This window comes from Dromiciops gliroides, chromosome 4 (assembly GCF_019393635.1).
Source record: "Dromiciops gliroides isolate mDroGli1 chromosome 4, mDroGli1.pri, whole genome shotgun sequence".
NCBI lineage: Eukaryota > Metazoa > Chordata > Mammalia > Microbiotheria > Microbiotheriidae > Dromiciops > Dromiciops gliroides.
Window position 1 is genome coordinate 273,504,136 of NC_057864.1, and position 24,313 is coordinate 273,528,448.

The following is a 24,313-nucleotide window of genomic DNA, read 5'->3' on the forward strand; positions in this document are numbered from 1 at the left end:
GCCAGGTTGGTGCTGTTATCATTCCCATTTCACAGATGAAGAAATTGAGACACAAAGAGGTAAAATTAATTTACCTATTTACTATCACTAGTTGGGTAACTACTAAGTGTCTGAGGCTGGATTTGAATTCAAGACTTCCTGACTCAAACTCTAAAACTAGCCACCATGCCAACTAGCTGCCTATTGTGATATGATTCAATTAATTAGTGTCAACTAATCAAAAGAACCCTGATTTCAATGGCTTCATCCATAATATTGTTATAGATATCTTATGGTGACCAGTTTGATTGAAATCTAAAAATCATTTATTCATTTTCAACTATCATCCATGTGAACATAGTCTAAGTACATATAGATCCAGTGTCTAATTTCTTTCACTCTCAAGGGAGATGTTCTGTTGAACAAATCTCTTCTCTCTCCTGTTGCTATTCAGGTCCAGGGGCTGTTAGGTAGGTACACATTTTCAAATAGATTCATTTTAAATCATCTTCCACTCAGTTATCAGAGATGTTGCGTACCTGTCATAGGTAATTTTTGTAAGAGACTTGAGTAGTATCCTGACATTTTATCTATTTATATGTCTATATAAAATGTCAGACCACTGCATATGCACACACATATATACACATACACAGATGTATCCATAGAGAATATATATTATGCAAACATAAATGTATATAATGTATATATATTTTCAAAAACTTAAAAATAGCAACAACTACCTACTCTATTTGCTACCCTTCTGCTAAAAAACAAATCAACAAAAAAAAAATCCAAACGCCTATATTTCCTATTGCATTCTGGAAATATACATAAGGTAGACCACTCCAGAAAATTTAAATAAAAAAAAACACACCCAGCTTTGAGATTTCATTTTAATTAACCCATTCATTTAGACCCATAGTACTTTATTCCCCATCTCAGAAAGGTGATTGTATAAATGGATACTATTTAAATAAAGAGATAAAGATGAATTTTTTTTTACACATGCTCTGGAGTCAGAAGACCTGGGTTTAATCCTGCCTCTGACACTATCTTGGACAAGTCACTTAAATTTCCTGCACTTCAGTTTTCTCATCTGTAAAATGTGAGATTTGGACTAACTGGCTTCTGAAATCTCTTTCAGTTATAGATCTCTTATGTGATGAATTTGAACATTGTGTCCTAGGGCATCATGCTTTTATAGTATACCATTGATACTGCTGATCTAAAGAAATCTTTTTCTTCCTCAAAGACCTAACAGATAGGTTCCAACACACCTTAATATCATCCCCATGGGGAAAGAATGCTAGGGGATTGCATAGGAATTGAAGGGAAGGAATCAAATTACCAAAGTACTTGAATTGTCAGTCATCAAGGTATCAAATTAGTATATTGCCTAGGGCTCTAAGACTGTCAATCCCTGGATTACTATGTAGGAAACCCATTCCTGACTCAGATTAGAGGCAAGAAAAGAAAAAAAAAAGTACAAGACCTTGAAAATACTTGCTCCTGTGGAGGATGGATTTAAATAACACTATGTCATCTTCTCTAATGAGCATAGCTCTGACTCAGGATGATAGAAACATCAGGAGCGATAAAAGCATTGCTGCACTACAATAACCCACAATAATCTTTCTACCTGCCAGTTCCCTTTACAATACTGTAAAAAGTAGTCGCTCTTCACCACATTTGCTGTTAAGATCTATATTCATCTATCTATCTATCTATCTATCTATCTATCTATCTATCTATCTATCTATCTATCTATCTATCTATCTATCTATCTATCTATCTTTTATTACTACCACCTTCCCCCTTAAAAGTCTGGGCTGAAAAATTCACATTCTTAGCTATGCCACTCAAATATCTTGAATTGCCAAGAAAAAAATTCACAAACATTGAGTAGAGAGCTATATGAATGATGCAAAGCATAAAGCACCATTAGACTGATCTGCAATCATTAATCACCACCACCATCATTTATCATCATTCTCCTCACCATCCCCAGTCTTTGTTTATTCCAATTTATCCTATACAGTATTGCCAACCACTTTACCAAATGCACAGACTTCTAGTGGCAAGGAAAAATATTAACCAAACAGACCAAAACAAAACAAAATGACATCAAAACCCTTTAATCAATTCTCTTTGGCAATGGAATACTATTATACAGCCACCACCCACTAAAATTTATATATATATATATATATATATATATATATATATATATATATATATATACACACACACACACACATATACATACATATATACATATACATATATATACACACACATACATACATATATATAATTGATATATACATATATTTGTTTAATGTTTATATGTTTTATATATACATATAAACAAACACACACGCACACACATATATTTTGTTTGTTTGATTTTGTTTTTAAACAGAAACTTCTGTCTGGCCATTTCTCTTTCATTCTATACCTATTTCTTTGTTGGAGTGGTTTGCCATTTCCAGCTCCAGCTCATTTTACAAATGAGGAAAGTGAGGCAAACAGGATTAAAGTGACTTGCCCAGAGTCACATAGCTAACTAAGTGTCTGAGGCTGGATTTGACTCATGGCTTTCTCATTTCAGGCCAGGTGCTCTAATCACTGCACTACCTAGCTGCCCCATTTTGACTGTACCTTTCTTAGAGTATAAAAGCAAGATAGTGCAGAAGTTAGCATAGATATAGATGATAAGGCTTTAATTCCTGGTTCTGCTACTTACTATATGTATGGCTTTGTACAATCACCTCTCTGGGTCTCAGATGAATTAACTATTAAATGAAGAAGTTGGAATGGATGAACTCTAAAGTCTCTTCAAACTTTAAATATATGATCATGTGGTCTTGTGCTGAACTGACTCTCTCTCTCTCTCTCTCTCTCTCTCTCTCTCTCTCTCTCTCTCTCCCTTTCACTTTTTTTTAGGTCACTTTGCCTTCAGAGATTGATCTTCCAGAGTTTTTTATGTCCTCCTACAAGTGGCCTGGATGGACTCATGACCCATTGGATCAAAAAAACTGTGCTGCATCCTGGGCGTTTTCCACTGCAAGTAATATTGTTATTCTAATTCTCTTATCTATAATGTCCAGTATTCCTTAGGGTATGAGAACTAGAGAGGACCTAGAGATTATCTGGTTCAATCTCATTTTGTAAATGGCAAAACAGAGACCAAGAGAAGTAATACAGTTAACTAATAGCAGACCTTAAACACAAACTCAGGTCCCCTGATTCCTGGTCTAGAATTTGACTTATTAAAATCTCTAGAGCCAAATTCTAAATAGATTACAATTGTAATTTGTATTTTGTAAATTAAATAATGGTTATATCTTTAAAATTCTACATCATGCCCAAAGTAAACTATCAGATTTGCAGGCTTAAAAATTGATATTCCCATTCTGTTTAATTTTTAGAGAAAAATAAATCAAACACATCATCTTTTCCTACCCTATCACTCACTTTCTTTTTCTTTTTGGAGAGACAAAATATTATAAATACACTACTGATTGATTGAGCAGTTGATTAAACATTCAGATTTGGCAGATACCTCTACACACAGACATAATAGAGCATATGGTAGATTTTATCTTTATACAATTTTAATGCTTATTTTTATACTTAGATGTGCACTCTGCACTCAAGCCAAAATTACCTATTTGCTATACTCTCTTCATGAAATTCTCATCTTGTCTTTGCAGAAGAAGTCCCTCACATCTGGAATTAACTCCCTCCCCTCTATCTTATAGAACACATAACTCCCTTCAGGCTTGGCTCAAGTGCCACGTCTTTCAGGTGGCCTTTTCTGAATTCTTAGATTCCTCTCCTTCCTGCCAAATCACTTAGCAGACCACTGTGAGTTTATATTTTTTTCCTTGATATATCCTGCAAATGTCCTATATTTATTTATTGGGGAACATGGTATGTCATATCTCCCCACTAATATGCAAGTTCTTTGACATCTTTGTATTTCTTACTCAGTGCATGTGACAGAGTAGAAAGTAAGGAAAGAAAGGAGGAAACATTCATTTATTAAGCACCCACTATGTTTAAGACACTGTGCTAAGCACTTTCCAATGATCTCTTTTGATCCTCACAACTTCGGAAGATAGGTGCTATTGTTATTCCCATTTTATAGTTGAGGAAACTGAGACATGGAGAGATTAAGTGATTTAGGTCATATTTTAACTCAGGCCTTCCTTTTCTGAAGTGATGGAAGTATTTTTTTTTATTGAATAAATGATTATTAAGTTATTTTGAAGTATGAAGAAATAGAAATATGTAGCTGAATATGAGCTTCTAAAAACATGTATTTTCTCTTTCAAACTGAAAAAATTCAATGTTTTGAAAATATATTCAGAGTGATTAGATGAAAAAAATTAAAAGAAATATACCAGAACTTATGCATTGAGTGAGTGTTGTCTCCTTCTAAGAAGTCTCCTTGAGAACTAGACATGTCAACATATCAACATGAAGCATTTATTAATTTCCTAGAATTTACCAGGCATTGTGCTAAGCTCTGAGGATGCAAAGAAAGGCAAAAAATGTCCTTGCTACCAAGGAGTTTGCAGTCTAATGTATTACCCAAGGTGTTGCCATTGCTTAAAGTATTTCCGGAACTCCTTCTTTGCTCTCTTTTCTACAGTCAGTTGACAAGTTATGAATAAAAACCATCTCATTTCTTTATAGTCATATCATTTTTTTTTCTTTTTACTAGAAATCATGTTACTCAAATGGACCACCCACCTGATTTGCCAGTCTTGTTTCTTGTTTCCATATGACTTCTGGCTATTTCCAAACATTAAAGTCACCTTCAAAGTATGAATTTTTTTAGAATTGAATATAAGCACCTACAAACTCTGAAGACAATCTTAGGATCAGATTTAGAATTGTAAAGGACCTTAGAGGACAAGTCTTACTTTAAAGAGAGATTTGAATATTGGCAACATTATGGTATTAAATCACTCTCAGGTGACTGCTTTTAAAGTCATGTTACTTTTTAGTTACCCTTTTGATTTGCAAAAATGCCTTAGCCTTAAAAGAAATATTACTTATCAAATTTGTGTGTGTGTGTGTGTGTGTGTGTGTGTGTGTGTGTGTGTGTGTGTGTGTGTGAGGCAATTGGGGTTAAGTGACCTGCCCAGGGTCACACAGCTAGTAAGTGTAAAGTGTCTGAGGCTGGATTTGAACTTAGGTCCTCCTGAATCCAAGGCCTGTGCTCCATCCACTGCACCACCTAGCTGCCCCACTTATCAAAATTTTAAAAATAGCAATGTTTGTCTCTAGTACCATTCAATCATTAATTGTGATGCCCTTTTGTCCCCTTTCAGGGATACTCTTTGGAACATCATGTTCACACCATCTCCTTTTTGCCTATGGCTCCACAGAACAAATTATCTTATTTGCACTATTTCTTACCATCCTTATCTTATCTCACATTTATCTGCCTGGTGTTCTATTCCCTTCTATGCTTTTTGAGAATCCATGAATATCTTTACCTAATTGAGATGATTCCCATGAATATGTTAAGTACCTAATATATTGCCTTTAGTCTATACTGTATTGTACTCCATTGCATTGTAGGTAGGTAGTATACTTGTCTTTTCATTGATATAGAGAACTCTCAAATGTGGAAATGCCCTCTCTCAATGTAACAATTGTAGAAAGGTAGGTTGAGTACTGAGATGTTAAATGAGTACACCAGAGTCACATAGCAAATAGGTGTCAAAGGTGGAATTTGAACCCATATCTTTAAAATTCTAAGACGAGTTATCTAGCCACACTATAACACATTATTTTTGTATTATATTGTTATATTATATAATATGGTATAAATCTATTATCATTAATTTATAGCTAGCATTTAAATATATCTAGCATTTACATGAGACTTTAAGGTTTGCAGAACATGCTATTTTAACTCATTTGGTTCTCAATTTTATGAGGAAGGTTATATTATTATCATTATAAATATTTTAATTAATTTGATTCTCACAACTCTATGAGGAAGGTCCTATTATTATCTTTACATATGAGGAACCCAATGCACAGCATGATTAAGTGACTTGACCAGGGTCATTGAGCTAGTGTTTGAGGCAGGATATGGCTTGATAGCTATAATGAGAATACAATGTTTTTCCTTAGAGATCTGGATAATTAAGTAATACAACAACAATCAAAGCAAATCAGAAAAAATGATTGAGAAAAATGGAGAGTTGAAGGACAAAAGGGGAGTTTTCAGAAAAGATGGCAAAAAAAGTGGCTAGTTACAAAGACAAACCAAACTCAGTTTGAATGGCAGAAACTCAAGCAGTGAAGGTTTCCACAAGAATGAGCGAGCAACATAGGGCAAACTTTTAGACAGCAACTAATAAACAGAGATAACAAGCAAATGTGCCCCATGAGTAATGCTCAATAAAGATTTTAAAATAGGGAGATGAAAACAACTTCAAATGAATTGAGTCATACTGTTCTCTGATCTTTTTCTAAATATTACATGTAAATATGAGCTAAGTATTCTTTGAGATTCAGAAATATCTGGGTAAGTGATGGAGTATATTCTGTAGAAATATGTTTTTTTGGGGGAAAAATAAAACAAGAACAACAATAGAAAACCCATATACTTCAACTGCTTTTCATTGAAAAGTATTAAATTTTAGACCAAATAAAAAGTAACCTTAAATCAGAAAAAAAAATCCTTGTTCGTTCTGAACCCTTGTACTAAACCTTCTACTTTCAAGGCAATGAGGTACTTTAAATGAGGTACTTTAAAATTGGATTTTAAATTGAATGGGGAGTTACTGGAATATAAGAATAATGGTGGTACTTTGTATGCTGTTTTATACCTATGCGACCTCAGACAAATCCCAGTGAAAAGAATTGAGGAGCTTATGAGGATAGGAACTATAAAAACCATGCTTAGGTAGAAATTTTTTTAAAAGTGGAGAGTCTTCTAACATGAGCATTTTGAGGAGACTGATTACAAAGGCAATTTTAAGCAACATCCATTGAGATGATGAAGAAGGAAAGTTACAAAGACAAACCTCAAAGCAAAGCAAGGGCAGTTAGGGAAGAGGTGTGGTCTAGTAAACAAACAAACAAACCAAACAATGAATAAATGAGCAGACAAACAAACAAACAAATAAATAAATGTGTGTCTGTGTATATGCACACACAAACATATATATGCACTTACATATATAAATGTGTATGTGTGTATATATATATATATGTGTGTGTTTGTGTGTGTATGTGTATATATACACATTTATATAGAGAGAGATGTAAGGTCATTGCAGTGTGCTATGGAATATCTTTTTTCAGTAGCCTTTAAATATAGTCTGGGGTCGGGGGCAGCTAGATGGCGCAGTGGATAGAGCACCAGCCCTGGATTCAGGAGTACCTGAGTTCAAATCCGGCCTCAGACATTTAACACTTACTAGCTGTGTGACCCTGGGCAAGTCACTTAACCCCAATTGCCTCACCAAAAAAAAAACAAACCCAACCTAAATATAGTCTGGGGTCAATACACATTAGTATGGGCTTATTTCTAATTAAGGGAATTGATATAATACATTTAATTACATTTTAATAGATTGGAAAGATGAAAGGTAATATATTATGCATTATAAATATGAATCAAAATGTTATATTTTAACATGAGTCTATACTCTCCTTGAACCAGGTGTGGCTGCTGATCGAATAGCAATTCAGTCCAATGGTCGTTACACAGATAATCTATCTCCTCAGAATTTGATCTCTTGCTGTGTCAAAAATCGTCATGGATGCAAAGGAGGGAACATTGACAAAGCTTGGTGGTACCTGAGAAAACGTGGGTAAATAGCAGCCCAAAATGTATTTTCTGACTTCTTATGGGAACTATTCAGAGTTAGAATTAATAATCAAATATTAAAAAATGTATTTGATTAGTTAGTATAAACCTACAAAGACAGGGACCTTATTTAAACTCTCTAGCTACCTCAGTGCCAAGAGCAATGATCTGCTTGTCACAGATGTTAATCATAATAGCTAGCTTTTACATAGAACTTTACTATTTGCAAAGCCTATTGAGTATATTGTCACATCTGATCCTTATAATAGCACTATGAAATGGGTACTGTAAGGCATTTCTCCACTTTACTGATTAAAAACCAAACAAACTAAAATCAATCAAACAAACAAAAAACCGAAGAGGAGAGATTGAATGGGTTGCCCGTTGTCATACCAACACTTGGAGCAACATTTAGACCCTGTTCTCTCCTAATTCCAAGGCTAGAGTATTTCAACTACACCTATTGTCTGAGTGGCAGAAAGACAGTGTAGGGAAATGTTTATTGAATTAACTTGATGAATGACTTATTACATGAAATTGTTTGCTATCCTTTAATATCTATTAGCATTTTGCTGTAATGTAACCACACCATTAGAAGAATGCATGCATTCCTAGTCCAAGTCAGGACAATTTTTTTTAATACCTAAAGAAAGGTTTTTAAGTGGACTAAAGACTTATGAGGAATGTAAGTGCTGCTTATCTTTAAAAACAAAATCCCACAAAAATCCTAGTCAGTTTCATTTGGGTATTTGGAAAGTTATTCAGATAGGTAAATAAATTGCATTTGGACATGTCTTAAAAATGCTTATTATTTTGATGATAATCCATACATGTTGATTGACAATATCTCATCAGACATCATCTCATCATACTAATTTGCTTCCATAGACTCATATAATAGAAAGCTCCCTATTAATTTTTTTTAAAACAAATTATCATGCAACTACTATGTGCCAGGGATTCTGCTAAGACAAAAATGAAAATTAAATGAACTTAAATTCTGTTAGGGAAGATGACATGTGGCTATATGAGTATTCACAGAAAAGACATAAGGTTAGTTTAGGAAGGGAGGGTCATAGAATTTGTGAACATCAGGAAAGTCTTTGTTTTGAGAGGAGCATTTGAGCTAAGTCTTGAAGAAAGTGAAGGATTCTATAAGGCTGAAGTGATAAGGGAGGACAAGACCAATACAAAAACATGGTGGGCAATAGGAGATGAAGTGAAAATTGTGAGGAAGCCCAAGAAGGTCCCTTGATAGACAAAAAGTGAGTAAAGGCTTTCTGAGAGAAACTATAAGTGGTAAAGAGTATGGAAGTTTCCATGGAAGGAAAATTGTCACTGGAATGCTAATATAAACTGTACTCTAGGGCTGTTTTGACTATCTTCTTATTCTCTCAGTTGTTTTGCTCTCCCTAGTTTCCTCAAATTACTTTGAATTATCTTATTTAGTATATGTGACTTCCCCTTTTGTAAAGGAGAACTTTGGTTATTGGAATGCAAAAATTAACTTCTGTGTGCAAAAAAAAAAAAAAAAAAACTCAGAGAAAATCCACATGTGAACTAATTCAGTTTTCCTGTTAAAATGTGGGGCGGTACAGTCTGTTAGGAGAATCAGATAGAGAACTGCCCCTCATACAAATGGATTTGGAGGATTTGTTAAAGATCAGAGAAATAACTGAGGCTGCTGGGCATTGTGGTCGTTTGGATCATTTTCATTTGTTTTTAGAATTAGCTTAAAATGGACAAAAGTGGTCAATCAAATAATTCTGTAAAGACTGTGGGAAGGCTAAATTAGGAATGCTGTATTCATAACTGCCAGAAAGGGTAATTTTGCCAGAAGGGTCTGATTTGACACTGAGGATAGTAGATAAGGCAGCTGCAATGGAACTTAACTCAAGAAGCCAGTGAGCGAGTCAGCTAACATGAAGGCTTTCTCTGCTTGGAAGGTGCTTTTAGGTTGGAGAATGAATGGTTGGAAGCTCATTCCAAGAGAACTAAACTCATCATTGTTAGTTATCATTCTCAAACCACTATCTATATAGCTTGAGAGAGGTTAGTTGCTCTCCACTACCACATATTGGTTTTAGAGGGAGAAAGAGTGCAGGAAAGAAAGATGTTACTGCTCCTTTGCTATAAGAAGAGATTTGGATCTGATTGGACAGCACATAATTCTGCTGGGCATCTAGTCCAGCACCCCTTATTTGACAAATGAAAAAACTGACTCCCATGTTACTTGCCCATGGTTACACAGGTAGTATCGGACCATAATCAATATGCAAGTATTTATTAATTGCTACTAAGTGTCAACCTGAGAAAAAAATAAAAAGTAAAAATACTCCCTCTTCTCAAAAAGCTTACACTCTAATGAGGGACACAATACAGAGAAATGATAAATATTTACAAACACACACATATCTGTGTCTATATGCATCCCTCTCCCCCAAGAAGAAAAGCATTCTGTAGAAAGTAGCTTTTAAGTGGAATCAAAAGGAAGACAGGGATTCTAAAAAGTTAAGATGAGGAGTGAAAGTAATCAGGTGATGGGGGAAATTCTGTACAAAGATATTAAATACAAATATCTCATCCAAATACCTCAGTTTCTTTCCTATAAGAATACCTGACCTTAATATTTTGAATTAAGAGGATTCATGACTGCTCTTATGTTTATAAAACAGTATGAGATTTCTATATCATGTTTTTATATCGCCTAATATATCTTTAACTGTCTTCTATTCAGAGAGGCATTCCTAATTTTTTGAAGATTATTTTTATTTATCTTGTTAAATATTTTTCAATTACTTGTAAAATTTTTAAAACAATCTTTTTTTTTAATTGAGTTGCACATTCTCTATGTCCCTCCTGGCTCTCCACCTCCTTGAGAAGGCAAGCAATTTGATTTCACTTACACATATGTGTTCATTCAAAAGACATTTCCATATTAGTTAGTTATGTTACAAAAGAAAACAAAAACAAAATACAAAAAAATAAATATTTTTATAAGTATTCTTCCATCTGCATCCAGAGTTCACACCTCTTTGGAGGTATATAGCATTTTTTCATCATGGGTCTTTTTGAATTGCCTTGGATCATTGTCTTGATCAGAGTAATTGTTCTTCACAGTTGATGATCGTTACAATATTGCTGTTACTGTTCTTGAGCTGCTCACTTAACTTTGCATTAGTTCACAGAAGTCTTCTCATATGTTTTTCTGAAACTGTCTCCCTCATCATTTTTATAGCACAATAATATTCCATCACAATTATATACCATAATTTGCTCATCCATTTCCCAATTGATAGGCATTCCCTCTATTTCTAATTTTTTGGCACCATGAAAAGAACTGATATAAGTTTTTTACAAATATGTTCTTTTCCATTTTCTTTCATCTCTTTGGTATAAAGACCTAGAATTATAGTGCTGTATCGAAGGCTATGCACAATTTTATAGCCTTTTGGGAATAGTTCCAAATTGTTCTCCAGAATGGCTGGACTAGTTCACAATTCCACTAGCAGTGCATTAGTGTCCCAACTTTTCTAGATTTCCTCTAGCATTTGTCATTTTCCTTGTCTGTCATTTTAGTCAATCTCCAGTGTGATAGATGAGGTTGTATCTCAGAGTTGTTTTAGTCTTCATTTTTCTAATCAGTAGTGATTTAGAGAATTTTTATGTGACTATTGATAGTTTTGATCTCTTCTGAAACCTTCCTGTGCCTATCCTTTGATCATTTATTAACTGGGGAATGTCTCTTATTTTTGTAAATTTGTCTCAGTTCCCTTCATATTTTAGAAATGAGGCCTTTATCAGAGAAACTTGCAGCAAAAAAAAAAAATCTCCAGTTTCCTACTTTCCTTCTAATCTTGGGTACATTGGTTTAGTTTGTGAAAAAGCCTTTTTTAATTTGATGTAATCATAATTATCCATTTTACTTTCCTTAATCCCCTTTATCTCTTGTTTGGTCATAAATGCTTCACTTATCCATAGATCTGACATTTTTCCATGCTCCCCCAATTTCTTTATGTCAAAATCACATTCATTTTTGACCTTATCTTGGTATATACAGCATGAAATGCTGGTCTATGCCTAGTTTCTGTGAAATTGCTTTCCAGTTTTCCCAGCAATTATTTATCAGATGTTGAGTTTTTACCCCTAAAGCTTTGATGATTGGGTTTATCAAACATTAGATTACAATGGTCATTTACTACTCTGTATTATTTACCTAATCTATTCCCCTAATATGCCATTTTGTTTCTTGGGCAGTGCCAGATTATTTTGATGATTACTATTTTACCAGATACTTTGAAATCTGGTACTGCTAGGTTAACTTGCTTAACATTTTTTATTGATTCCTTTGATCAAAAAATGTTAGTTTTGTTTCCTCATTACCTATTTTTCTTTTTCAATTTCTTTTTCTTATATTATTACTATAGCTAGTATTTCTAGTACAGTATTAAATAATAATGATAACAATGGACATCTTTGCTTTACTCCTGATCTTATTGGTAAGACTTCAAATTTATTCCTATTTATTCCTTGGGTTTTGATAGCTACTACTTAAAATTTGAAGAAAAGCTTCATTGATTCCTATATTTGCTAGTGTTTTTAATAGGAATGAGTATTGTGTTTTGTCAAAAAAAATTTTTAATCTTATTATTATTATTAATATGGTTAATTATGCGATAGTTTTCCTGATATTGAACTAGCCCTTCATTTGTGGTATAAATAATACCTAGACACAGGTCATGATCTTTGTGATATATTGCTGTGATCTCCTTGCTATCATTTTATTTAAGTTACACATTTATATTCATTAAAGAGATTAGTCTTTATTTTTCTTTCTCTGTTTTTTGCTCCAACCGTCATAAAAGAAAATTGATAGGACTTCTTTATCTATTTTTTCAGATAGTTTATATAGTATTTGGATTGTTTCTTAAGTGGTTGGTAAAATTCCCTTGTAAATGCATATGATACTGGGGATTTTTTCTTAGAAATCTCATTGAGAGCTTGTTCAATTTTTTTTCCCCCTAAGATAGGGTTGTTTAAGCCTTCTATTTACTCTTCTGTTAATCTCAACAGTTTCTTTCTTTTTTGTTTTGTTTTGTTTTGTAAATATACATCCATTTCTGTTAGATTGTCAAATTGATTAACATATAATAGGGCAAAGTAGTAGTTCCTAATAATTGTTTTAACGTCATCTTCATGTGTGGTGCATTCACCTTTTTATTTTTGATACCAATTTGGTTGTATTCTTTCTTCTTAAAATCAAATTAACCAATTGTTTATTTTGATGCATCCTTAAAATGAAGGGGAGAAAAGGTTCATCAAATCTGACAATATTTTTTGAGTTAGACCACCATAGTCCCCCATCTTGGCAAAAAAGGAGCTTGGTTATTATACTTGTAAGTCATTCAATTTTTATTTGTTTTGTAAAACTTTTGATTTATACTGCTATAATTATATGTATTGATTTCCTGGTTCTACTTATTTCACCTTAGATGAAGGTTTAAAGGTATGTGGTAATCTTTGTGAGTTTAATTATAGTCTAATAAAGTATTATAATGACTAGGAGGATCAAACACTCAAACAGAAAGGGTTGTGTTTACATTACACTAAAAGTTTATTTTCATTAATAAGATTTCAGAGGATATGTTTATTATCCAGAGTCTTAAAATCATGTTCACTTTGGACTCCAAGGCATTTTTATTAGTGTGCTGTGCATTAAAATTTGTACCAAAGCAAATACTCATATACTAAAATAGGAGGCAGCTAGGTAATATAATGGATACAGTGCTGGACCTGGAGTCAAGAAGACCTAGGATCAACTGCACAATTGCCAATTTTGTGACTATGGACAAGTAATTTAATTTCTCTTTGCCTTAGCTATAAATTGTAGAACATAATAGCCCCTACTTCCTAGGGTTGTTGAAATGATTAAATGAGAGATAGCATACATACATAAATCACCTTGCAAAATTTTAGGAAATATATGAATTATAGCTATTATTAAATGGATCTATAATATTATTAATGTAGTTGTTCCCTCTAAAAATGCAGATTGAAACACATCTATATCTGCCCATGTGACTCTTGTCCATGGCCTTCTATATATTCACAACAAGGGCCCATGAAATAGCAGATAAAGAATTGAAAACTATGTCAGATACACTATTTTATCACAAAATTCCCTTAGCTATAGGACATTGCCAGCTCTGATTGATTTTAATTAAAATTTTTATTTCTCTCCTAGGATAAAGGAGAAAGAGAAATAATAAGTCAGGGAAAGAGGGGATATATACATTGTTGTGAGCTGCAAGGGATCAAGGTAAAAGAAATGTATCCTGTGCAGGAGAGAGGAGAAATAAATAAGTTAAATTATATGATTTCCTGTGAAATTTCCTCTCAGATGGAATCTTGAAAGTATTGCCAAAGATTATGACATCTTGTGTGAGAAGGTGATGAGGACACAGATGGTGTTTTCTTCAAGGCTGCCCATGAATGGCAAGGGATGCAGAAAAGAAAAACTGATTTGCGATATGCATATCTGGCTAAGAAGATAATATTTGAGAAGAAGAATTGGATTTTTTGGTCAGACCTTAAAATATAGGATTCACAGGCTCCCAGCCAGACTTAGAATGTACCTATCAAAGGCTCATAAGCATATATTTGCCTGGTCTTATGCAAGTCAAAGCCAAAGCCAAACTAAAAAGTTTGAGGGAAGGAGAAAACTGCCTATGTATATCTACCACAATAAATGTCCTAGAGAGTAGCTGCAATGAATAAGAGCACCAGTTTTGAGATACTCACAAGTTTACTAGATGGAAAAATCAAGAACATTAACCAGTGGTAAATTTCATACCTCATATATCTGTACGCAAATCTCCAATGTTTAGGCAAAAAAAAAAAAAAAAAGAAGGAATTTGCATTCTAAAGGAAAAAAGTTAAAATTCTGTCCTGTATAAATACTATGGAGGTTTGGTGGAATAAGCTTCCTGATCAGAATATGGCTTTATATGTATATATTATATACAGAAAGGGAATGAGGTGAGAACTTAGCATTCATTTGAACTCTGATCAATGGAGGGAGAAGCAGGAATGATTTTGTCATTGGAGGTCTACTATGGAATACCTGGACAGAAAGAAGAAATAGATGAGGAATTCAGAAAACAGATGGCAAGGCTAGCACAGAAGCAGGATATAGTCATAATGGGGAACTTCAATTATCCAGACATGTACTGGATCTCTCTTCAGTAAAAGCAGAGCAGGTAATGACATTGGCATCTCTTGATGACAGTTTCATCTGTCAAGATGTGGAGGGAAAAAAAAACCAACCAAGATAATTTTCTTCTGGATCTCATTCTCCTTAACAGCAAACAACCGAACAGAAACACAGAAATATTTTGATAAATAGAAGAGAAAAATACTGGAGAAAATCTTCCATGAGATGTATATTTTAGAAAAGTAGACTCCAAAAATTAAGGAGAAGGACAGGTAGGATATCAAAGATTAATATTATACTAATTAATATTATACTAGGGGAAACAATCCAGGGAACATGGGAAATTCTCAAGAATGAAATTCTGAAGACACCAAAAAAAATAATCCAATAAGGGAGAAAATTGTAAATTGTCCAAAGAGACTGATGTCAATTCTCAGATAGTCAACTTAGATGGGAAAAAAGTAGTAAATAGTAGTGGATGGAAGCAAGGGAAAGTAACAGAGGATGAATGTAAAAGCATGATTTGATCCTGTAAAAATAACATCAGGATTGTTAAAGCTCAGAATAAATTGAGATTTTAAAGGAAAGCTAAGTACAACAACAAAACAAGTTTTTGTTTTATTTTTTGTTTTGTTTTCTTATTGCCAATGATTTAGATATATTTAGGGAAAAGAGGATCCATGGAAAGAAATGACCCCTTCTCAGAGTGAATGCAGAAAAAATAACTGACAATAGAAAGCAGAATTGCTTACTTTTATTCTTTCTCTCTGCCAGGGAGAAAGAAGGTTTAGCGTGTTGGTCAATAATTTTTTTAGTTGTTTCCATTTTTTTTGACCCCATTTGGGCTTTTCTTAGCAGAGATCTTATAATGGTTAGCCATTTCCTTCTTCCCATCCTTTTACAGATGAGGAAACTGAGGCAAACAGAGTTAAGTGACTTGCTCAGGGTCACACAGCTAGTAAATGCATGAGGCCAGATTTGAGCTCAGGAGTCTTCTTGACTCCATGCTCTGCACTCTATCCACTGTACCAGCTAGCTACCCAGAGACTAGAGGAAAGATTGGGGAAAAAAGACTAGAAGGCAATCCATACCTTATTCAATTAAAGACATTGTAAAAAAAAATACCTAGCTTCCTTTGAAAAATTCAAATCCCTTCACCCTGGTGAACTACAGTTTTCAGGTACTAATCGATATGATTGCTGACCCACTGCTAGTCCTATGTGAAAGATCCTGGAGAAAGGGTGAGATTATTTAAGATTAGAGAAAGGCAAAGGTTCTATTTTTTACCAATACACAAAAAGGTAAGAAATTAGAGGCTGAAAGTATATGACAATGAGCTTAATTTAAATTTCTGGTTATCTTTTAGAAAAGACCATTAAAGACATGGTTAGAGATCATTTAGAAAAGGAAGTTTTGATCATAATAAATAAGCACTGCATCATTAAGAACAGGCCATGTCTGACTAAATTTATTTCTCTTTTTGACTAGGTTACTCAACTAGTTTAGATTAGGGGGATGCTATAGATACAATTTTACCTAGACTACAACAGGGAATAAACATTTACTAAGTTCCTACTTGATTCTGCTCTACAAATATCTCATTTTTTCTCAACAACCCTGGGTGATAGGTGCTGTTATTATCCCTATTCTACTATTAAGAAAACTAAGACAAACAGAGGCTAAGTGATTTGCCTAGGGTCACAGAGCTAGTCTCTGAAGGCATATTTAAACAGGTTTTCCTGACTCCAGGCCTAGCACTCTATCTACTGCATCAGCTAGTTACCTGGTAAATCATTTAATAAAGTATGTCATGCTATTTTTGTGGAAAAGATGGAGACATTTGGGTCAGATGATAGTGCTGTTATAACTGGTTTAGTACTATCCTCATATAGTAACCATTAAATGGCTCCATGTCATCTTGGAAGGAAGTATCCATTAGCAAACATAGTCCTTCCTTACTATTTAACATTTTTTTGTTGACTAGGAGAAAAACATAGATGGCATGCTTGTCAAATTTGCATTTGACACAAAGCTGAAAAGGATAGCTAACATAGATGATCAAGTACATGTAAAAATCTTGATAAACTGGGATATTTAGAAGTATCTAATAAAATAATTTTAATAGGGACAATTATAGTAATATGCTTGGGTTCAGAAAAGTGACTTCAGAAGTACAAAATAGGAAGTCATGGTTAGCAGTTTGACAAAAAACAATCTTGGGGCTATAGATAATAGACTGTAAGCTCAATGTAAATCAGCAATGTGATATGGCATGGCAAACAAAAAATCTAATGTTATCTTAGGTTGCATTAATAGGAATAATATGACAGTCCTGTTGTACTGTGTTCTGGTCAGAATCCAACTACAGTATTGTGTTCAGCTCTTCATGCCAACTTTTAGGAATTACATTAATAAGCCGGAGAGGGGCTACAGCTTTGCAAGTAGGATAATAAAAGACCTTACGCATCTATGATATATGAGGAATTTGAGGAAGATATTATGAGGAAGATATATTTGATAAGAGATAACTCAGAGGCAACATGATAGTTATTTTAAAGTATTGAAATGATTAGCTTAATTTTGTTCAACCTCAGCAGACAGAACAAAGAGCAGTGGGTAGAAGCTGCAAAATGGCAGATTTAGACTTTTTTTTTGTGGGGCAATGACGGTTAAGTGATTTGCCCAGGATCAAACAGCTAGTAAGAGATTTAGACTTGATGTCAGAAAATAACTTCTTAGCTGAGCTGTCCAAAAGGGTAATGAGCTGCCTCTAGAGGCTCTCACTTCCTCCTCATTAAAGATGGTCAAGTAGAGTATGGATATGTCAAGTACGAATGACCACATGTTGAGTGTCCACTTGTTTATTTTTGAGTCCATAGTCACTAAGATCCCTTCCAACTCTACAATTTTGTGATTTTTCCCTAATAATGCCCTTTCATCTCTGTTTTCTTTTTTTGCTTTGATTTTCTAGTGCCTAGCACAGAGCCTGCCAGAGAGTGGGCATTTAATAAATGCTTATCGATTGACTGACTGATCCCTATGTTCATTGTCCCACAAAGATTATGATTTGGGGATGACTCATCAGTATCCCATTGTCAGGACTCTAGTATTCCTTTTTTATCTCCTCCTCTCCCCTCCCAGTACCTTCCCTACATCCTCTCCTTTTTCCTTCCCTTCACTCTTTCCTCTTATCTCATCTCTCCTTTCTTTTTCTCTTTTTGCTTCCTTTCTTCTTTCCTTTATTATTCTTTTCCCTTCATTTTATTTTTATCCTTCCCTTTCCATTTATGTCATCTTTCAAGGAGGAAGGAAACAAATATTTATCAAGTGCCTACTATGTGCCAGGCATTATGCTAGGTGCTTTACAAATACTATCTAATTTGAGATTCACAACAACTAACAACTCTGGGAGGTAAGTGCTATTATTATCTCCCTTTTTATAGTTATAGAAACTGAATCAAACATAGACTAAATTAATTGCCCAGGGTCACATGGTAATTTTACTGTGACCTTTAGGTCTAAGACCAGTCTTCCTGACTCTAGGCCCAGCACTCTATTCACTATGCCACCTCATTGCCTCTTACAAGATTTTTCCTTGGGCTTGCCAAAGCATAACATAGAGGAACACTGAGTTATTCCTGTGGAGAAACTCAGAGGAAAATACGCTGTAGACCTCTTTCTATTGTCACCTTTCATATTCCTTGGTTATTTTACCCCTCCATGTGTACAGTAGAAAGAGCCTTGCCACTGGACTTAGAAGACCTGGGTACAAATCCTATTTCTGATGGCAACCATGTCACTTAAACTTCCAGAACTCAATGTCTTCAAATTTAAGATGAGAGGATTATACTAAATAATCTCTAGGGTCCCTTAAAATCCTAAATCTATTATACTTCAAGTCTACCAGCACAGCATGAAAGGTTCAAATCTGATTGATGTATCTGCTGATTAAAACAAAAAAAACTAACAGATATCTACTTCATCAATGCAATTTGAGGCACATGTGTCCATTTTTGTTTCTGACAATGTTAATGTGACAAAAGTGAGCTGCCTTACTTCTCTGGCACATGCATGGTTGAGTCTTTCCTGTTTCTTACTTAATGGCTAATCTGCTAAAGAGCTACTGTGTGCAATTTAGAAGGAACAAAGACATGTTTTTAAATTACGTAGGCAAAGCTTACAGGTGGCATTATTGTAAGTCTTTTTCATCTTTCCCTGAAGACCATGAGTCAGCTAATGACTAACCTGGGCTGTATGTTCTAGGTGGTGGGATAGGTGTGTGGGGAGACATTTTCAGAGATGGTAGTAAGTTTCTGTGCCTTTTTATTTTATTTTTAAAAATCACATCATCTATGTACTATTCATACTGAGGACACCAGGGACATAAGAGTTTGCATATGACTTTCTGCATTGCCAGGAATCCTCGTTGATGTAGCTATTTTTTTTGTTGTTGTTCAATTATATGATAAGTGTCTGACTCTTTGAGACCCCATTTGGGGTATTCTGGGCAAGGACACAGAAGTAGTTTGCTATTTCCTTTCTGACTCCAGGCCTGGTGCTCCATTCACTGTTCCATCTAGCTGCCTATGCTAAAAATGAAGTACTTACCTGAGTTGCAACCAATTGTTGTCTCTCAAGTTTGATAAAACACAATTAAATAAATTTTTTTAGAATTCCTAATAGGCATTTGTTCTTTTGGGTTCAAATTATCCCCTATTCTGTTTGATTATTTTATTTCTAAGAGACATATTTAGACAATTCATTGTAGGTATTTTGACAGTAGGGTTGATAGAATATTTGACTTGGAGTAAGGAAGTACTGAATTCAAATCCATCCCCAGACATTTCCTATCTATGTGACCTATCACAAGTCACTTGATTTTTGTTTTCCTTAGTTTCTTCATCTGTAAAATGGAGTTATAGTAGTTTCTATCCCTCCCCGGGTTATTGTGAGCATCAAATGAGGTAATAGTTATAAAGTGCTTTGCAAACCTTAAAACATTATATAAATGCTTGCTATTATTAAAATAGTCTCCCACCATTTTCATCATTATTTACTCATTTAGATTATCTGTAACTAGACATTTACTGCAAATTCATCCTTTTCACATTCTCATCTACCTCTTGACACTATATTGTAGAGAAATCAAGATCATTTCTTTGAATTTTGGGTAATATCTGACTTTGTATTATTTGGTTCATTTCCCCTTTCAGTATTGTTATGTGTTGTGATATTCCACATAAACTATTATAAACTATAGACCTTTAACAATTTACCTCTTATGATATCTCTGTAATATAATAAAATGTTAAATAGATTATTTTTAGAGCTTACATAATTTATCAGAACATTCCTTTGGGGAATAATCCAATTCATCATCTATTCCATACTAAATTTGCTTCTTCTATATAATTACATATTTGGAAACCAGACAATCAATTAACATTTATGTAGTGTCTATTATGTGTTAAGCACTATGCTGAGCACTATAGATACAAAGAAAGGCAAAAAGCAAGCAAGCAAACAAACAAACAAAAAAAGTCCTTGCTGTCCAGAAGTTCATGGTGTAACAGAGGAGAGAGTATTGTGTAATTTAAGATTCTAAATGTGGATTCTAATCTGTTCCCCCAGTTTTGGGGGAAACTGACTAAAATCACTGATAAAATGAGTTTAGGTTTTTAAGGGTTTATTGGAAAATAGAAAGAAAAAGATTGAGAACAGAATTCCAACAGCCTGGCATTCCTATCTTTCCTCAAATTTCCTGTGAAGTCCTCTGCCGCCACCACCATCAAGTCAGGAACCCAAAAAGCCCAAGAGCTCTCCGCACAGGCTCCCTTTCCTCCTTCCTGTCTCCTCCCAGACCATAGGAGGCTCCTCAAGTTGATTGGCTGGTAGCCTTGATAGACAGCACCCATGAGCAAACATCATTTCCTGATGCCAAGGAAAAGCCACAATGCCTCTGAGGCATTTTCCTCATGGTGGAGCTTTCCCACAGCAAGTCTCCAGTAGGTGGCATCATTCCAATCATTACAGTATCCAAACAATTCTGAACAAAAAAATATAGATAGGATAAATTAAGGATGATTTCAGAGGAAAGAGATTAAGGGAGGACTAAAAAGACTTTTTTTTTCAGAAGACAGAACTTTAGCTCAGACTTGGAGGAAGTCATGGAATCCAGAAGGTGAAGATGAAGGAGAGGATTCCAGGCAATGGAGGAATGTCAGTGAAAAGGCCTACAGTTGTGAGATGAAGGATCATGTTCAAAGAACGGAAAGGAGGCCAATGTCATGGGCCTCAGAATGTGGAAAGAAATAAAATGCAAGAAAGGCAGAAAGAGGCAAAGTCATGAAGGGATTTGATAATCAATAGAAGATATTATACTTGATCCTGGAGGTGAAAGGGATCCTTTAGAGTTGACTGAATAGGGAAATGATTTGATAGGTATATGCATTGAAGTAGGAAGAGGCTTAAGGAAGTAAAATAAGTGGCAGAGGGGGCAGCTAGGTGGCACAGTGGATAGAGCACCAGCCCTGGATTCAGGAGGACCTGAGTTCAAATCCAGCCTCAGACACTTGACACTTACTAACTGTGTGACCCTGGGCAAGTCACTTAACCCTCATTGCCCCACAAAGAAAAAAAAATAATTGGCAGACTACTGCAATTTACCAGGCATGAGGTGATGAGGCTTGTACCAGGTATCAATTTCAGAAGAGAAAAAGAGATATCTATATCTATATGTGTGTATGTATGTATATCTATACATACATATGTATATGTGTGTGTGTGTAAACATGTATATGGAATGGTTGATTATCACCTGTTTGCCTCAGTTTCCTCATCTACAAAATGGAGATGATAATAGTATTTATCTCTAAGGGTTATTATAAGGATCAAGTGAGAAAAAAATTGTACTTTGCATAGTGACTGACATAGAATACTATATAAATGTTAGTTAATATTATTAATCATTATATGAAAGACGTGGTGAAGGCAGAAGTGATGGGATTTGACTGCTGATTGTATATGGGGGGAGTGAGAGAGTATGGAATCAAAGGTTACACCTATGTTTAGAGCCAGAGGGACTTGTCCTCATGATAACATTTAAGTCTATTGGCTGCCAACTTTTTTTTTCTTAAGTGATCTTCAGGAACTTCCATACTAGACATAGGCATATGTATGTATATGTCCATGCATGCCTGTATGTACACATATGTGTATACACACATCTATAAGCTGAGTGACTTCATGATGGTAAGACAAGGGATTAATTAATCTAGATGACTCACATTAGAGATTCTGAAAGTAGCATTTTCAAGTAATTTAGCATGTAAAGTTTTTCTGTATGTAAAATTTTGCAATGCAAATTTTACTATTAGATGCATAGAAACTTTTATAAGCAGTTGTTTTATTTTATCTGCTTAGGTTGGTGTCTCATGCATGCTACCCACTTTTTAAGGACCAAATCTTCAACAACAATGGCTGTGACATGGCCAGTAGATCTGATGGACGGGGTAAAAGGCATGCCACAAAACCATGTCCAAACAACACAGAGAAATCTAATCGAATATACCAGTGCTCTCCTCCATATAGAGTCTCTTCCAATGTAAGTAAAAAAGTAGAAATACTATAACAATTTGATTTTGACCAATAAGACTCAATGCATCCTGGTACCATGAACATTTAGAACAAAATAAACGGAAAGCTTCCATTTAAAAGTAAAAATCCTAGGGGCAGCTAGGTGGCACAGTGGATAAAGCACCAGCCCTGGATTCAGGAGAACCTGAGTTCAAATCTGGCCTCAGACACTTGACACTAGCTGTGTGACCCTGGGCAAGTCACTTAACCCTCATTACCCCACCAAAATAAAACAAAACAAACAAACAAAAAACCCAAAAGTAAATCATATACTAATAGTACAAGTCCAAAATCTCCCATTCATGTATGCTTCATTCTAGTCCAATCCTCCTATTTGGACATACATTCCCATGTATGACATTTTGCTTCCTGCCATAGTGATTCTAGTAAAAAATGATCCTCCATGTCTGGAATATATACCTTCCTCACCTGATAGAATCCTTACCTAGTTACAGCTCAACTGCCACCTTTTATGTGAACCCTTTCCTAATCTTCTCAGCTCTCTCCTTGAAGTTACTTTGTATTATATGTATGTCAATTTGTGTATGCATATGTATGTATGTTATATCTATTACTGGGCATGTTTATTTCCTCTAGTATAAAGTAAACCTTTTGAAGACAGGGATGCTTTCTTGGTATTCCTAGCATCTCACATATAGTAGGTGCTTAATACAGTGACAGATGAAGTGGTTGTGCTATCATGCCTCATCCCTTCTTGACCTTTCTGAAGTATTTTATACAGTTGGCCACTTTCTTATTAGCATTCTCTTTGTGTCTGTGACACTGTGGCATATTGGTTGTTCTGGCTCTTGGTTACTTAAGGCACATATTCCTCCTATTTACTTCCAGGGGTCATTTCTAGTTATCTTATTCACTCACATGCTTTCACCCACTATTCTCAAGTCTCTATATCTAACCTTGATCCTTTTCACATGAGCTTACATGGAAGTAGCACCTAATTCTTATAGCTTCCACAATATCTATCTTCTTTCTTCATCACAATAATACACCATGCTTGAACACAATCTTGGAAATAGTAGAAATGAAATGATGGAAAGAAAAACTGGATCAAGTTTGGCCTCTGTCATTAAGTAGCTAGATGATCTTGGAGAAGTCATTTATTCAGAACCTCAGTTTTCTCCTCTTATAAAGTTAAGAATGGAATAAAATATATGGTAGTGCTTTTAAAATATGAAGTGTTATATAAATGTGTATTAACTGTGCTATACAAGTATAAATTACATCATAGTGTATGAGAGGCAATGTTGGATAGTGGAGAAAGTACTAGACCAAAAGTGAGGAAGCCTTGGATTCAAATCCTTCCATTAAAGGTACCAGCTACTTGATTTGCATAAATCATTTAAGTTCTCTGAATTTCAGTTTTCTCATCTAGAAAAAGGGCACACTGGTACCAGTAGTGCTTATCTTTTCGTGCTATTATGAAACTCAAGTGAGAAAAAAATTCTTTGAAAATTTTAACATGCCATATAAATGTTAATTACTATTATTTTAAAACTAGAGGGGATAGTTTACTAGAAAGAAAACTGTGAGTTGACTTTGTTATCATAAAGAAAAGGGAAAAATGAAGTTAGGGAATGCCAACCTAATTTGCATTATTTTCTTCTTTCTTGACCAAA

The 24,313-nt window shown here is 34.5% G+C and overlaps 1 protein-coding gene across 1 annotated transcript in view; it reads left to right on the forward strand.

Annotated features, from left to right (window-relative positions):
• Positions 1 to 24,313, forward strand: part of TINAG (tubulointerstitial nephritis antigen) — a 176,871-nt gene that overhangs the window by 60,185 nt on the left and 92,373 nt on the right. The window contains 3 exon segments of the mRNA XM_043963306.1: positions 2,929 to 3,052; positions 7,682 to 7,832; positions 22,464 to 22,644. Of these exon segments, the coding sequence (XP_043819241.1) occupies positions 2,929 to 3,052; positions 7,682 to 7,832; positions 22,464 to 22,644 (456 nt within the window).